At 38.3% G+C, this 17204-nt stretch overlaps 1 protein-coding gene across 5 annotated transcripts in view; it reads left to right on the top strand.

The window, feature by feature from the left end:
* Nucleotides 1-3866: 3866 nt before the first annotated feature.
* RBM25 (RNA binding motif protein 25) overlaps nucleotides 3867-17204 on the top strand; it is a 59053-nt gene continuing 45715 nt past the window's right edge. For 4 of the 5 annotated variants that reach the window (XM_074235786.1, XM_074235787.1, XM_074235785.1 and 1 more), the window contains exons 1-2: nucleotides 3868-4138; nucleotides 16090-16210. In XM_074235786.1, the coding sequence (XP_074091887.1) occupies nucleotides 16105-16210 (106 nt within the window). In that variant the 5' untranslated portion in view covers nucleotides 3868-4138; nucleotides 16090-16104. Of the gene's footprint in view, nucleotides 4139-16089; nucleotides 16211-17204 lie in introns of all 5 variants that reach the window. The other variant, XM_074235784.1, reaches the window with a different exon arrangement.

The following is a 17204-nucleotide window of genomic DNA, read 5'->3' as shown; positions in this document are numbered from 1 at the left end:
TTATAATTCTATGCATTTTATGAATTTAAAAGCATTCTGAAAAGGTTTCCCTAGACTTTCAAAAGGGTCTGTAACTTCAAAAAGTTAAGAACTCCTGATCTAGAAGGAAGAAATGATCAACAGTATCAATTACTGTTAAAAAAATTAAGGAGAAAAAAGTTAGAAAAGATCACTGAAAAACACAGAATTTAGAATTGCAAGAGAACTCTAAGGTCAGTTGGTCCAGGTCATACTCAGAAAGAATCTCTCCTAAAACACATATGAGAAGTCAGTCTTTCACTTAAGTATTCTAATGAGGGGGAATTTTGCACCATTCCAAGGAAGACCACAACTTTTAGACAACTCTAAGGGTTAGAACATTAAAATAAATTTGCCCCCTAGTAAGCTTTCACCCAATCCTCTTGGTTCTGCTCTCTTAGGTCAAACTGAACAAATCTAATATTTTTCTATAAGGTAGCCTTTCAAATACTTGAAGATTACTCTCCTGCACCAATGTGAATTTTCTCTTTTCCAGGTTAAATCTCCTTTGCTCTTCCAATTGTTGCTCCTATGATATATGGCTCAAGGACATTTATCATTTTGTTTGCCTTCCTCGGTATGCCACTTGACTTCTCTATATTCTTCTTCAGTTTGTAGTAACCAAACAAAAACTCTGTATATGATCTCACTAGAGCAGAGTATCACTAGAACAGAGTATCACTTTTCATGTAGTTCAAGAATACATTAGCTTTTTTTTAGTTGCCTCACTACATTATTGGCTCATATCGAATTTATAGCCCACAAAAATCCCCAGATCTCTTTCAAATTGCTGCGTCTCTTCCCTCTCCTGTACTGGTGAAGTTTAGAAGTCACCTATGATGTTAGAAAGGAGTTAAGAGAAGGGGCAGCTAGGTGGCATAGTGGATAAAGCACCGGCCCTGGAGTCAGGAGTACCTGGGTTCAAATCTGGTCTCAGACACTTAATAATTGCCTAGCTGTGTGGCCTTGGGCAAGCCACTTAACCCCGTTTGCCTTGCAAAAAAAAAAAAACCCTAAAAAAAAAAAAGAGAAAGGAGTTAAGAGAAATTTGGAGTGAAAGCCAGATTGCAAGGGGAGGAATAGGTGAAGATGGCAGAACTGAAAGCAAAGAGTTTAGACTATTTCTTAGAGGAGCAATTATATAGCATATAATTTTGGAAGAATGGCAAGGTCAAGCAAAGGGAGTTTTTTTAATGCTAAGGAAGATTTAACCATGTTTGTATGCACTAGGAAAGGAGTGAGTAGAGAAAGAGACTGATCAATGGAGCAAGGTTCTAAGAGTAGGCGGGGAATATTTTGACATCTGCCAAAAGTTTTTTTTTTTTAGGGTTTTTTTTTTTGCAAGGCAAACGGGGTTAAGTGGCTTGCCCAAGGCCACACAGCTAGGCAATTACTAAGTGTCTGAGACCAGATTTGAACCCAGTTACTCCTGACTCCAGGGCCGGTGCTTTATCCACTACGCCACCTAGGCACCCCCAAAAGTTTTTTAAGTTACAAATCTGACCCCAATTTTTTTAATCTAGCCACCTTCAAGAACTATCAGTGATGTTATACATGAATGTACAAGTTTTACCAGATGTCACCATAGGGCGGGGGGTAAGAAGGGAGGATGGTAGAAAAATGTGGTAGAAAATGGTAGAAAAAAATATATTTGCAAATGGATGCATATTGAAAAACTACCATCGCATATAATTGGAAAAATAAAATTTCAATTAAAAAAACTATCAGTGGCTCTTTATTGACTTGAAATGCAAACTGTCTATTGGCATTTGAAGTCCTGATTATATTCCAATCTAACCATCTCAAATTATTCCTCTTCACATATACTAAGTTCTGATCTACTTGTTATTCATTCCCTAAACTTAGTATGTACCTTGTCCTTAACTGTTTTTTAGAATACTAGATATTATTCAATAATTAGTTCCTATCCCTCATCAAATTATCAAATAAATGTATCTACAGATATTCTTTTAGTAGAATGTAAACTCTATTAAGGACTACTTTTTGTTTTATCTTTGTATGTTAACCATTTATCAGTGCAATTGATTGTTGATTCAGATTAGATCAAGGGTATGAGCAATAATTGTTGTTTGGTTGTTTCAGGCATGTTCAACTCTTCAAGACTCTATTTTGGGTTTTTTTGACAAAGATACCAGAGTAACTGGCTGTTTCCTTCTCCAGCTCATTTTACAGATTAGGAAACTGAGGTCAACAAGTTGATGTACCTTTTCCAGGGTCACACAACCAGTAAGTGTGTAAGGCCAGATTTGAATTCAAGAAAGTCTTTCTGACTCTAGCCCTGGTAGTGTGTCAACCAGCTACCCATAAATGATAATATATTTGGCATATAAGTAGTATATTGATATACAAAATGCTTTACATATATTATCTCATTTGATTCTATAACACTGTGAGGTTAAGTGATAGTTATCCCTATTTAATAATTGAGGAATGGTTTGGTTCAGTTCTGACATGCCCAACAACAAATGGTGGTTAGCTTTCAAAGGGCCACACAGCCAAGACAGAAGCAAAGAGGTTTTTTTTTTATTTTTTTATTTCTTTTAGGTTTTTGCAAGGCCAATGAGTTAAGCGGCTTGCCCAAGGCCACACAGCTAGGTAAGTGTCTGAAACCTGATTTCAACTCAGGTACTCCTAACTCCAGGGCCAGTGCGTTATCCACTGCGCCACCTAGCCGCCCCAGCAAAGAGGTTTTTAAGGGAAAACAAAATGAAGAGGTCCAAATCTCCTCTGATTTCATTTTTCTCAATAAAATAGTAAGACATAAGATAGAAGAGCTGGAAAAGACTTAAGAGAGTTCATCTAGGCCAACCCCCTCTCATGGAGAAAGCTAAGAGACTGGAAGAGGTCATCAAGGCACTAAGTGGAAGTACTAAAATGCAAACCCAGGTCCCCCGATTCCTTCCATTATTCCACAAAGCAACAGGATCAAAGGAATTAAGAGTTTGGAGAGCTCTTAGAGATGATCTGTTGAGGTGTGTGTTGGTGGGTACAAGTATGACCTAAGCAAATCAGAGAACACATGAAGTGTTTTGCAATTCTCAAAACACTCCAGTTAGTAGTCCTCTTGGAAGAGTTTCATGCAAGTATCATCCGGGTAGCAGGCCAGTTCTCTCAATTCAAACACTAATTGGCCGTCGGAACCAGAGAAAGTTAAATTTAATCTTTCAGTAACCGCAGGCGACTGGCTAGTTAAGATAACGACCGGCAAATAAAGCGGAGAAGGCAAAGTTTAGAAGTCACAAATCCAATCAAACCCTCCCCCCTCCCCGCCCAAAAGGGCAAATCCCGGCGCACTCACGGAGGGGTGCCCCGGGCCGCCCCTCCCCCAACCCGCCCCCCCCCCCCGGAGGGCCAGGGCTCCAGGCCTGGCACAGCCGCAGTGTCCAGCGTGGAGGCCCCTCCACGAAGGCTTTCCTTGTTTGTCCGTCTTGCCACCAACCACAACCCGGGTGATTACTCCTAGCGACAGGCGCCTCTCGTTGTGCTCGGGGTCGCCGGCTGTTGGAAGTCCGGTCTCGGGAGTTCTCGGCAGCCCCTCGTGGGTGGGGCGTCCCAGGGGTGACCCAGGGAGCCCCCCTTTTTTGTTAAAGGAGCCCGGGCTCCGAGGAGATGTTTAGCCGCCCGAGCACGGCCCAATGTCACGCGTAGCGGGAGGCTGCCCGGCTCCTCCATGGCTTCAGCCGCCTTGACCTCAAGATGGCGTCGAGCCGCCGCGGACTCCCATTGGCCGCAAGCAAAGATGGCGGCGAGCGCCGGAAGTTGCCGCCCCCTCGATCCGGGCTTTCTAGACTTCCCGGCTTCTCTAGGATCCGCCCCTTCCTGCGCGCAGCGGCGTCGCTCGGCGGAGGCGCCTGCGGAAGGCTCGGCTCTCTATGGTTCCCGCCTCCAGTTCCCGGAGGCCGCGGTGCACGCCGGCCTAGCGGAGGACGTCCGAGAGCACCCCGCGCAGCGCGGCTGGCTCTGCGGCCTATGCGAGCGGGCAGGCGCCTCGGCATCCAGCACACGGCGAACGGCGCGTAGCGACTCCAGGACCGGCCGCGGCCACCCGTGACCCGGAGCCCCAGAGGCCGCAAAGACGGTACCATTTCCTCAGCGGCGGGTGAGCAGGCGCCGGGCGGGAGGAGGGGAGCGCGGCGCGGCGCGGCGCGGCGCGGCGAGCTGGGCCCGGCCCCGGCCCCGGGGAGGGAGGCAGGAAGGCGGGCGGCGGCGGCCCGGGGACGGGAGGGTGGACGGCGGCCTCCGGGCGGGGCGCTGCAGCCCGTCCGGCCTGGCGCTGCCCGCCCCGCCGCCGAGGGGCCCCGCTCGCTGCCACGAGGAGATGGGCGGGCAGGCTCCCCGCTGCCCAGCCCCCCCACGCACCCCTTTGCAGAGGGCATGCTCGCGGCCCCCGATGGACCGGCCCGTCCCCTCCCCCCTCTCTTCGCCCCCAATCCGCCCCTCCCCCAGCATGCTTCCCCCCAACTTCTCCGTGCCGGGTGGACGCATTCTACGGTATTCCGCAGGCCTTGTCGTAGCCGCCAGGGTGTATTTTGAATTGACAGAGTTCTGCCCTTTAAACTGCCCCCTCCCTACCATTCATTCCTGGCACCTGCCTCACCCCCCTCGCCCCCTCCGCCAGAAGGCCCTTTTCTTCCCTGTCTTCTCCCTCGCTACCTCTCTTCTTCTCCCCTCCTATCCATTCCGTGGTCTGGAGGCCAGAGTGACATCTCTAAATACTTAAGGCAAATATGTTTGTATTCACATAGGTGTCAGTCAGTGTTAATGAAGTGCCCACTGTGTGCCCAGGCACTGCACAGTATCCCTGGGGATGCTGAGCGAGTTCAGAGACAGGCCCTGGCCCCCAGGAGCTCACGGTCTGAAGGGGAGAGAGTGTGCACACCACTGGAAGAAGACTAGTTCTGAAGTGGATCAAGTACATTTGTAGCGTGGAAAGTTTGGGCCAAGGGTGAGGCGGACAAAAGAAGCCAAGAAGCACTTACCTCTTGGGCTTGTTTTCTTTGGAATACTAGAATCTTAGGCTTGGAAGGGACCTTAGACATCACCAACCTCTTCATTTTACAGATGAGGAGACAGGCCCAGAGAGGCAAGTGGCTTGCCCAACATCATGCAGCTAGTTAGTGGCAGAGCTGAGACTAGAGGCTAGATCTGCTGGCTCTGTCTGCTCTTTCCACTACACCAGCTCCTGGACCTGACTGCCACAGTAGGATGAAGTAAAATGAATAAATCATGGTAACATCAAGTAGTTGTTAATATGGGAGGGGACTCTTCTTTTAACAGAAAATAATCAATAAAGGGTTGGTTTTTTTTTTAACATTATCTTGACATTTTGAGTTTTTTTAAAGTCTCCTCAAAAGATAATAGCCCTAAAGAAAATTTAGGTCATCCAGTCCCATCTTCTACCATTCAGTTACCTATCTTTAAATATCTCCAAGGAGGAGCATAACTTTACTGTATTCTTGAGAAGTCAATACATAGGCTGATTTGACTTTTTAAAAATAAATTTAACATTCCTTTATTGCTGAACTTTAGTTACTGGTTTGTGTCCTTGTTAATGTTGCTTTTTTGCACCAGGGAGGGAGCAAAGGATGGAGATTAGTTTCTTTTCTTTTTTTTTAAACTTAGTATTTACTTCATATTTAGTCACTTACTTGCTCCTGGAAACACAAAAGCAAAAATGAGACAGTCTCCAGTTCTCAGTCATTAAGCTTTTATGTGTTAGCTAAGTATAAGGAACTTATGCTAAGTTCTGGGAATTGACAGGCAGAAGTAGAATACTGCTTTCTCTCAATGAGCTTTTTGGGAAAGACACGTATGAATATAAGTGTAGATATACAAAATTTATATAAAGTAATTGAGGGAGGAAGAATTCACCTGGGGTGATGGTAGCAGTGAGGGGAGAATGAGAGCAACCCAGTGCTTTCACATAGAAGGTGAGTTTTGAATTCAGTCTTGAAACTTGGGATTTTGAGGTGGGGAAAGAAGGGTAAGCACAGACAGAGCAGAGATGAGAAGGGAATGCTTTCCAGCTAATGTAGACTCAGGAAACTGGAGATGAAGTATCCTATGACATGTAGGAATTTGGTGAATACTGTTTTTGGAGGGGAGTAATGTGTAAGAAGACCAAAAAGTTAGGAATGGTTAGGTGGAATGAGCTTTAAATGCCAAAGGATCCCAGAGGTAACCTGGAGTCGATGAAATTTATCCAGAAAATTTACTTTTTTAGTGATTTGGAGGGCTGTTGTTTGGTACTATGATTAATATAACTTGGATTTCTTCCTTTGAGGAGGAGTTTAGGCAAGGTAATTTGAGGGGACAGGTAGGGATGTTTGTGTAAGACGTGGAACGCCAGCCAAGCTTTGAAGGGAGGTCATTGATTTTACAAATCTCAGAGGCATAGAAAATGACCTAAGAGATCATCCTATCCAGAATGGATTTTGAGACCTGGTGTTGAGAAGAGTATATTCCAGGAATGAGGGATTGTTTGCACAAATATAATGGATAATAATTGAGTTAGAGTAACAAATAAGTATCATTCCAATTTGGTTGGAACATAGAATGCACAGAAGGAGAGAAATGTGAAATAAGGCTGGGAAGACAGATACCAGCCTAAGGAGTTTGAATTTTACCTTAGGTGCAAAGGGTAAATGATTTGAATGCTGATTGATTTGAACAGTGAAGTGAATGTTAGTTAGGTCTCTTATTTAGGAAATTTATTTTGACAACTTTGTTGGGAGATGGATTAGAGAGAGCAGAGACTAGAATAACAATTAAGAGTAGTCCAGGAGACTGGTGGTAAGAGCCTGAAGTAAGAAAATAGAAATACGGGGAAAATAGTAATGCTGTGGAGGTAAAGTCACCAGTTTTTGACTACTGTTGGAATATGGAGAATGTGTGTGAGAGAGAGGGAAGAGAATATGGAGAATGTGTGAGAGAGAGAGGGAAGAGACAAGGATTGTTCTGAGGTCATGAACTTATGTGATACCTTTGACAGAAATAGGGAAGTTCAAAGAAGGGCAACTTCAGAAACAGTCTTAAGGGGCATCCATATTATGGACTGGGAGTTGGATGATGAACTGGGGAAGAAGTAGTAGTTGAACAGACAGAAGCTAAAGGAAGACTGAATATCTAGAACTAGGACAGAGTGGTCAGTAATGTAAGAAGCTTTAGAGAGAGGTTCAAGAGGTTGAGGATCAAATTCATTTTTATTCTGAACTAAAGAAACATTAATTAAAATGAACTTTTCTTTATACAAAGAAGTATAGAAAGGACTGAACATGAAACCATGAAACTGTTATGTACAGCTTTTCCTTTTATTTCTACATCTATGTAACATGTAACTTTCAAAACTAACTTGCCTTCTGAATTTCCTTCTAATTTCTGTGTATTTAAAAAAAATACTTCAATGACCCCCTTTTTCCCCTATCTTTTTTGGTGAGGAGATGGTTAATCTATCCCTAACATTCTCCCTTATCCCCAGCTTATTTCTTTTCCCAAATTGAAAAAAAATTCCTGTAACAAATCTGTATCATCAAGCAAAATTCATTTCTGTATTGGCTGTGACCAAAAATCTGTCTCATTGCCTATTTCTCTTAGGAGGTGGACAATATAATCATCATTGGCCCTCTGGAATTAGTCTTTATTGTATTATTGTTATAAAACTGACCTTTTTATTCTGCTCATTTAACTTGGCATTAGTGAATACAGCTTATCACCCCAAGTTTCTCAAAAGTTGCCCTTTTTGTCCATTTTTATGATGCAGTATTCCATTACATTGACATAACACAATTTATTATTCTGTTTCCTGAGTGATGAATATCCCTTTACTTACTGGTTCTTTGTCATAACAAAATGAGCTCCTATAAATATAAATTATTTTTATATGAATACTTTTTTTTCTTTTTTCTTGATCTCTCTGTAATATAGGCTTACTCTACACTGCTAGGTCAGAGTCTTGTAAAGTGGGTTAAGTCCACCATTTGGTGTCTTGGGAAATATTTCTAAATTGCTTTCCAGAATGATTAGAGCACTTAACACCATAAAGTTTTGAAAGGGTAAGAAGCAGAATCAAAGAAGTTGTTTTAATTTACTATTTTAGTGATTTGGAGTGTTGTTGTTTGGTACTATTATTAATATGGCTTAAATTTCTTCCTTGGAGAACTGTGTTCATAGAGGGATCAGATTTAGCAGTTAAGAGATCATTGGTAACCATGGAGAGAACAGTTTTAGTAGGATGAGAAACCTGATTGTAAGGAGTTCACAAGTGTGAGTAGGAAGAGAGAAGTTGAGTGATACAGTGGAGGGAGTTCTCGATTTGGAATCAGAGGATCTGACTGGCTCTGCTCCTTTTTACTTGTATGAATTTTGACAAAGCATTTAACCATTCCAGGTCTTGGTTTACTCATCTGTAAAATGAAGGATTTGGGCTAGATGACCTCTAAGGTCTCTTCCAGTTGTAAATCTGTGATATTTTTTGAGGACGGTAAAAGAGTTCATTGCTTTCTTAGAAGTTTGGTCATAAGGGGATTGCTTCAAAGTCAAGCCACCTTGAAGAGAGGTGGCTGACTGAGATGAGGACTGCCTCTTCTCCAGTAACTATATTAAATGAAGCAGGAAAACAGGTGCTGGTGTTGAGGTTTTTGAGGGATGGGACTTTGGGATTTTTTTTTTCCAGTAAAGGAAAGGAAGGAGAGAAACAAGCACTCATGAAATAGCTTCTGTATGCTGTGCTTAGTATGTGTTAAGTAAGCATTTACAGATATGCTCTCCTTTGATCCTCACAACAACCCTGGCATGTTGGTGCTATTATTATTTCCATTTTACAGTTGAGGAAACTGAGGTTAAGTGACTAGTAAGTATCTAAGACTAAATTTGAATTTAGGTCTTCCTGATTTGAGGCCCTGCTCCATGGTAACTTCTCCATAAGTGGAGAGCCAAATAAGGTAGAAATGAAATGGGGAAGAATCATAGATTTAGAACTCATTTTTTAGTTTATTTTTTCTTTAAGAAAATTTTACCCCTTTTTATGTATGAGTAAAATCCATCTGACACAGTGAATTCACTTTAATAGCATGCGTAAACATTCCACATCCAAGGTGTCTCACCTTCACTAAAAAAGTGATACTTCCTTATTTTTCTTTTTTTTCCAAGATCTTTATTAAAGTCCATTTAGTGTTTGACTTTATTTACAATCTTATTTCCTAACTTATTAGTTTTCCTATATCTCTTTGAATTTATTATGTTTGAGTTTTTTAAGAAATGATTTTTATTACCTTTCATTTTTACAGCACCTTTATTTCTTTTTTCACAATTGATATTTTATTTTTCCAGTTGCATGTTATAAAAGGTTTTCAACATTCACATGCATATACATATTTGTTACATAATTTTCTTCCTAACAAAGCAGTCTAGTGAACATTGTACATGTACATTTGTGTTTAATATATTTACAGATAAGTCATTTTCTGTATGAGAAATTAGAACTAAGGGAAAAGAAAGAAAACCCTGAAATAGGAAAGAAAAACGTAAGAGAAATTTTTAAAAAAGTGAATGTAGTGTTCGTTCAGATTCTGTAGGTTTTTCTTTGTTTTGTTTTTCTTCCTCTGAATGTGGATAGTATTATCCATAAGGAGTCTCCCAGGGTTTGTCCTAGCTCTGAACTGCTGAGAGGAGCTGCATCCATCAAGGCTGAACAACTCACAATGGTGTTTACATGTACAATGTTCTCTTGGTTCTACTTCCTTCGCTCAGCATCAGATCCTTAATTCATTCCATGCTTCTCTAGAGGCCAGCCATTCGAGCTTTCTTATAGAACAGTACTACTCCTTCAATATATTCATATACCATAACTTTTTCAGCCATTCCCCAATTTGATGCATCCCCTCAATTTCCAATTCTTTGTCACTACAAAAAGACCTGGCTATGAATATTTTGAAACATGTGGGACTTTCCCAATTATTATGATTTTTTTTTTCTGGATATAGGCCTAGTCATTGGTATTGCCAGTTCAAAGGGTATGATCAGTTTTATTGCTCTTTGAGCATAGTTCCATATTGCTACTTAGAATGGTTAGATCAGTTCACAACTCCACCAACAGTGCATTAATGTCCCAATCCTCCCACAACCTCTCCAACTTTGATTGTTTTCTCTTTTTTGTCATTTTAATCAATCTGATAGGTGTGAGGTGATACCTCATAGTTGTTTTAATTTGCTTTTCTCTAATCAGTAATAATGACTTGGAGCATTTTTTCATATGATTATATATAATTTTAATTTTTTAATTTGAAAACTATATGTTCATATCCTTTAACCATTTGTCAATTGGGGAATGACTTGTGACCTTATAAATTTTAATCAATTCTCTCTATTTTTTTTAAGGTTTTTGCAAGGCAAATGGGGTTAAGTGGCTTACCCAAGGCCACATAGCTAGGTAATTATTGTCTGAGACCTGATTTGAACCCAGGTACTCCTGACTCCAAGGCCGGTGCTTTATCCACTACGCCACCTAGCTGCCCCTAATTTTCTATGTATTTTAGAAATGAGACCTTTATCAGGACCCCCTTCTAATCTTGGCCACCTTAGTTTTATTAGTGCAAATACTTTTTAATTTAATATAGTCAAAATCATCTATTTCTCCCTTAGCCAGCAAATTGTTCCTTATAACAGCTTTTTAAAATAAAATCTCTTTAGCAAAACCAGTTACTAAGTAATAAGTATTGAAAAATATATGCAATATTCCACAATCCTAATCCCTCACTTCTTTAAAAAAAGTACCTCCTTCCCTTTATTAAACTTTTTTTCCCAGGACCAAGCTTGTTCATTATAATTAATTAAAGTTTTTAGTTATTTTTACCCTCCCCCATTTAAATCGTTATTTTATTAGTTCTGTTTAATTTAGTTAAATATAAGCCTTCCCCTCTGAGTTTTTCATATTCACCATTTCTTGGAGTCCAGTGATATTCTATTACATGTGTGGATCACAATTTCTAACCTTATTTTAGTTCATAGGATCAGAGATCTAGAGCTAAAAGGGACCCTCAGAAGCCATACTTTTCAACCCCCTCATTTTGCATATAAAGTAGCCAAGGGAGTTTGAGGAACTTTTTCAGTATTGCTTGGGTAGCTCAGCAAAGTAGTTTTAAAGCACTTGACAATTGGGGTAGAAGATCAGGAGTAAAAAGATTGCTGTATAACAGTGGGAGTTCATTTGAGATTAGAAAGTATTTGCATTGTTAGCTAGGGAGCATAAGGGGAGAAGGTAAATGGGGTGGGGGGGGCTCAGAATTAAAAATTCATAGGGTATAAAAAGTAATTACCTGAGAGAAAGGAATATAAGGGTAGAAATAACCATAACATTGCATTCAATGTAGATATTGTTTTATTGGTTCTACTTATATCATTTTACATTTTTATTCATATTTGCCATTTCTTAATTACATTCATATATAATAATTTGCTTAACCATTCTAAAATTTTGAGATATTGGGATCATGTTACTAGGTCTAGATGTGGAAAGGATATCAAAGACCTGGATCTAGTCTATTCCTTTATTTTTACAGATAAGAAAACTGAAGAGTCAGAAAGCTAAGATTTATCAAAGATTATATAAAAAGTAATTATCAAAAGTGAGATTTGAACCAGGTCCTCTGTAGCAGAGGTATCATAGAGCATACTAGAGTGAAAGCACCCTACAAACTAAAATGTTTTAACAAAATTAGTACAAATATAGTACAACAAAGGTGTCAATTTGTGGTTTTCTAAGTCATTCTACTATCTCCAGGATCCCTTTCTATTTGAGTTTGGCATAGCTGTTGTAGAGCACAGGTATCAAACATTGTCCCAAGGGCCACTGGTAGCCTATACTACTCCTGAGTGAGCTGTACCAGGTTAAAATGTAATTGAAAAATATTTAGCAAAATAAAAATAAATAGAACATAGATAATGTTAATATGTTGTTTTCTAATTCAGTTTGCGCTCATCAGGGATCCTTATTTTGTTTTACTGTGTTTCATGCTCTTCTCTATCTCCTCCTCATTTGAATTTAATACCACTGAGAGCCTGGCAGGCTACTGTTTTTTTAGAACACTATAAACATGGTAAAACATTTCCCCATTACATTTGAATCTGGTTTGGGCCCTCCGCTATAATCATGCTTTATTCCTTTTGGCTGTCCTTCACCTACTTTTCCCCTATTTTTTGCTTCCCCAAATAGGCTTTTCCCTTCCACTGTCATTTTTATATCACTGTCATTTCAGACTGTTAGCTTTCCCTTTCTCTTGTCCAGTTCTTGCAAGAAGAAATTTTTTTAAAACAATTTGTAAAATTAAACATATCAACCAAGTTTGACAATACCATTGTTTCATATCTATAACCTCCTAGCCAAAGAACTGGAAGGAAGTTGCATTTTCTCATCTCTTTCAGGGCTGGGTAAGTCACTTAAGCGTTATCTGCCTCAGTTTCCTCACTTGTAAAATAGAAGTAATAACAATACCTACTTCATGGGTTGTTGTGAGGATCAAGTGAGATAAAATGTAAAGTGCTTAACAAACTTTTGCAAAAATTTTATATTCAAAATTCTTTTTAGGGCAGAAATGCTATCTTGCTTATACTTGTCTTTTCAGGCTAACACAAGCACTTAAGATGTAGTAGATATTCCTTTGTTGAATTGTTGAATAGACTGACTTAGAATAAATTTAGCTTTCATATTGGTAGGTGAAATTCTTAATATGAAGACTGTTGTAATATACTTTTGTGGGAACCAAATTTAGTACTAATGTTTTACTAAAAACAAAGTTTAAAATCAGAAAATACTCTGACTATACTAGTACTTTTCGTTTTATTACAGATAATGTATATGAATGTTTTATGTGACGCTATATTCTTAGTCTAACTCCATTTTATTTGTTTTTTTAATTACATGCAAAGAAAATTTTCAACATTCATCTTTTTGTAAACTTCTGAGTTCTATATTTTTCTTCTTCTCCCTTCCCTACCTTCTCCCCACAACAGCTAGTAATCTCATAAGGTTTTATAGTATGATCATGTTTAGCATATTTCCATATTAGTCAACATTGTGAAATCGGGATCAGAACTAAAGGGTGAAAAAAGAGAAAAAGAAAAAAACATAAAACAAGTTTTAAAAAGTGAAGGTAGTATGCTTTCAGACTCCATAGTTTTTTCTCTGGATTGGGATGGCATTGATAGGCAGTGGGTTTAAGTGACTTGCCTAAGGGCACACAGCTAGGTAATTATTAAGTGTCTGGGTTTGGATTTGAACTCAGGTCCTCCTGACTCCAGGACCACAGCTCTATCCACTGCACCCCCCCCCCCCCCAGCTGCCCCTGATAGTATATTCTTTTTTTTGTTTTGTTTTGTTTTTTTAGGTTTTTGCCAGGCAAATGGGGTTAAGTGGCTTGCCCAAGGCCACACAGCTAGGTAATTATTAAGTGTCTGTGGCTGGATTTGAACCCAGGTACTCCTGACTCCAGGGCAGGTGCCACCCAGAGGCCCCCTGATAATATATTCTTAATCTTATTCATGATTTCAAATTTGCTCATTTTAGATCCCAAAATATAAAATATCTAATTTGAAATAATTCAGTGATTGATTATTGATTTTAAGATGTTGAAATAAATATTTTGAGATGAATACTTTCCACAAATGTATAACTTAACAGTTTTTTCTTAGAAAAGGTTATTCTTGAAATAAAAATAAATTTCCATAAAAATGACCTTGGTACTAAAAATGCCATATGATGTGTCTCCACTGGTTTCATTTTCCTGCTCCCATGTCATAAGGAGAAACTTTAGGATTGGGGGAATCTTCAAGTCCTTTTAGAAAAGGATTTTTGATGGTTCTCTTAGAAACTTCTTATAAATTGAAATCTCTCTTTAAAGTTCTAAATTTGGGTTGGGAGAGGGAAATAATTTTTTCTGCAACTTCCATAAGTGCTATTTTATAAACCTCCTTCTCCCCCCCCCATGTAGGTTAAAAATAGAATGTTTTAGGGGGGAAAATGAATAAAGGAATATAGATAATGGTTTTCAAAAAAGAAATACTTATGTAAGAAGGAGACATATAATAAATAGCCAGAAAAAGAATATCTTCTTTTAGTGTAATTTAAATTGAATATTGAAGGAAACATCTTAGATGGTTTATTATTTTTAATTTTTAGAAAAGTCTGATAAGTCCTATTCATATATTTCTGAATAAATTAAAATATACTTATACTTTATTCTCCTGAGTGGGAACTGAGATAATACTGATTATATCAGGAGTTATGTAAATATTGTTAGGAAGAGCAAAGTGATTTATAGACCTTCTAGTACAAAACATTTTTGAATGTAAGATACCTACTGCAAGGGCATCCAAGAAGAAATTGTTAAATGTGTTGTCTTTGCCTATAGATAGTGTTTAGAAGTATGCACAAAATTCGGTGGGGTTTTTTTTGGTGAAAAAACTGCATTTTCCAGACCTAGGAAATAATTTGGAATTTTAAAATGTCATTGAGCAGAGTTTAAGGAAAAGTGATAGTTGCAGAAGAAAAGGAACTATGTTGTTTTTCCTTTATTTAAATTTTCTCATAGCTACAAATGCCCATAGTTTTGGTGGAAAGATTTTTATAAATGTCTAACTTAAGTTCTTCCTGATGGTCAAAACACTAATTTTAGCCGGACCAATATGGACTAATTTATACAATCAGTTTCATGTATTAGGCTGCAGAGCCTTTCTCCTGTAACCCCCAACTTTTGTTGAGAATGAAATAAGAAAATAGGAACTTTTATATTTATACTTTAAAATGTTTTTGGTACTTATGTTCACTTTATTAAAAGTGCATATATGTTCTGCTTTTAAGAAAACTGATACATTAAAGCTTAAAGCTGTTGAAATTATTCTTAGGATCTTCCAGAAGAAATCTTGCAGGTCCTCTAGTTCAATATTCTCTTACTACAGCTGAGGAATCTGAAGCCCCTGAGCTTAAGGACTTTTCCAAGGTCACACTGAAGTAAACTAGACATACCTAGAATCCTAGAGATCTTTCCAGTTGAACCTGGACCTGAGCAGGAATCACTCTTTGTAAATTTTAAATAGGAACTGGAATAACCACTTAATAAGTAAAAAAATTTTGACCTATAAGTAATAATAATAAATAGTACTTATATAGCACATTAAAGTTTACACAATTCTTGACATATATTATCATTTAATACTTACAGTTCCGTGACATAAGTACTATTATCTCCATTTTGCAGTTTAAGGAATTTGAGACCGAGAGGTTATAGTAGCTTACACTTTACAGAGTGCTTACTAAGTTCTTTATAGTTATTATCTCATTTGAACCCCATAACAACACTGGGAGCTAGGTCCTGTTTTTATCACTTTTATAGATGAGAAACTGAGATTGAGCAAAGTTAATATGACTTCTCCAGTAAGTGTCTCAGACTAGGTTCAAGCTCAGATATTCCTGACTCTCAAATCCAGTGCTCTCCTTATCTCACTTGCTTTTATACCATTTATAGGTCTATCAGGACCTATAATGACTAACTGCTAAAAACTCTTAAGACCATTATAATCTTTTGATTTGAATCAGATATAGTTTTACCTTGCTATTTGTATTTGAAATCCTGGAATATTTTTCCTCTTTTTTTTCTCGAATTAGATAGCTATTAACTTTAAAACCTTTTTTTTTTAGTTGATTCTGAGCTTTGACAATGTACTGTTATAGAAAAGTATTTAGGGATTACTCGGGGCAGCTAGGTGTAGTAGTGGATAAAGCACCGGCCCTGGAGTCAGGAGTACCTGGGTTCAAATCCAGTCTCAAACACTTAATAATTACCTAGCTGTGTGGCCTTGGGCAAGCCACTTAACCTTGTTTGCCTTGCAAAAACCAAAAAAAAAAAAGATTTAGGGATTACTCATTTGATTTGCAAATGAATAGATAAAAGACTTCACTTGCTGACACATTTAAGGTTAAATTTGGAATAATAAATGTTATTGGATTGTGAGAGAAAATAGTTGCAAGTATTTTGAGATTTTTTTTTTTTTTTTTTTAAGATTTCTCCAGTAAGAATGTCTTTTCCTCCTCACTTGAATCGACCTCCTATGGGAATCCCAGCTCTCCCACCAGGTATCCCGCCCCCACAGTTTCCTGGATTTCCTCCACCTGTGCCTCCAGGTAAACTGTTGCTGTTATTATGGAATGAATACTTTTGTGGAACCTATAATTTCAGAAGTGGCTTAAATTTAAATAAATTTCTGATTTGAATAATGTGCTGGTTTTGGTGGTTTCCTGGTATTTTATTAATCCAAACTCTTAAGAATGTCTGGATTTTTTTAACCTTTAGGTTTTTATCATAACTTCTAAGAAGATAAGACTCATTGTGCTGTATTTTTTAGATAACCACTTCAGACCTTGGTAGTAAGATAAAAGTAGTTGATAATTAAGACTTTTTGGGGGGAAGACATGTGAAATTGCTCTGCTAAGTTGCATAAAGTATTTAGGTATTACTTTAATGGATAATTCAAAAACAAGGAATTTAATTGGGAACAGTTCCATCCCATGAAGTCTAGAGTTAATTCTGATTTCCTTATGATGGATGTATTATTTCAACCTTTTAGAGAGGCTTTAAATCATGTATTCATTTCTTAAGTTGAAATTTTAATAGGTTTTCTATGTGTCTCTTTCATTGATGATCCTAACTGTTGCTTAGCAGACCTATATTGTAGATTGATACCTATATTTACAGAGCAAATAAAACACAATTATATGTCAGAAACTCTGCAAATCTCAGATTCAACCATTTTGTACTTCCTCTTAGAAAGACACACAGGTTAAGCCTGATCCATTGACAATACCTGGGGGGGGTTGAAACAGAAGATAGCTTAGTTCCTGTAACATTAACTGATTATTTTTATCTCTGTTGCATCTTATGTGGCTATCCTGTGTTAAAACCTAGTTTTTTTTCTCTTTTGGAAACCAGACTGGAAGTCAACTCATTTATGTATGTGCAACTGAATAGGCATGTGATCCTCACAAGCACTAATGTGATCCACTAGATAACAATATGCTAAGCAATAACAACTTTTAGTTTTCCAATCTTCTGAATATAAAACAACTTGTGGAAGATAATCTTCTTAACTTATTATCAGTTCCTTCTAGGCCAATCTTC

Source organism: Macrotis lagotis, chromosome 4, assembly GCF_037893015.1.
Source record: "Macrotis lagotis isolate mMagLag1 chromosome 4, bilby.v1.9.chrom.fasta, whole genome shotgun sequence".
Classification (NCBI taxonomy): domain Eukaryota; kingdom Metazoa; phylum Chordata; class Mammalia; order Peramelemorphia; family Peramelidae; genus Macrotis; species Macrotis lagotis.
This window is presented reverse-complemented; position numbering and strand designations above follow the sequence as displayed.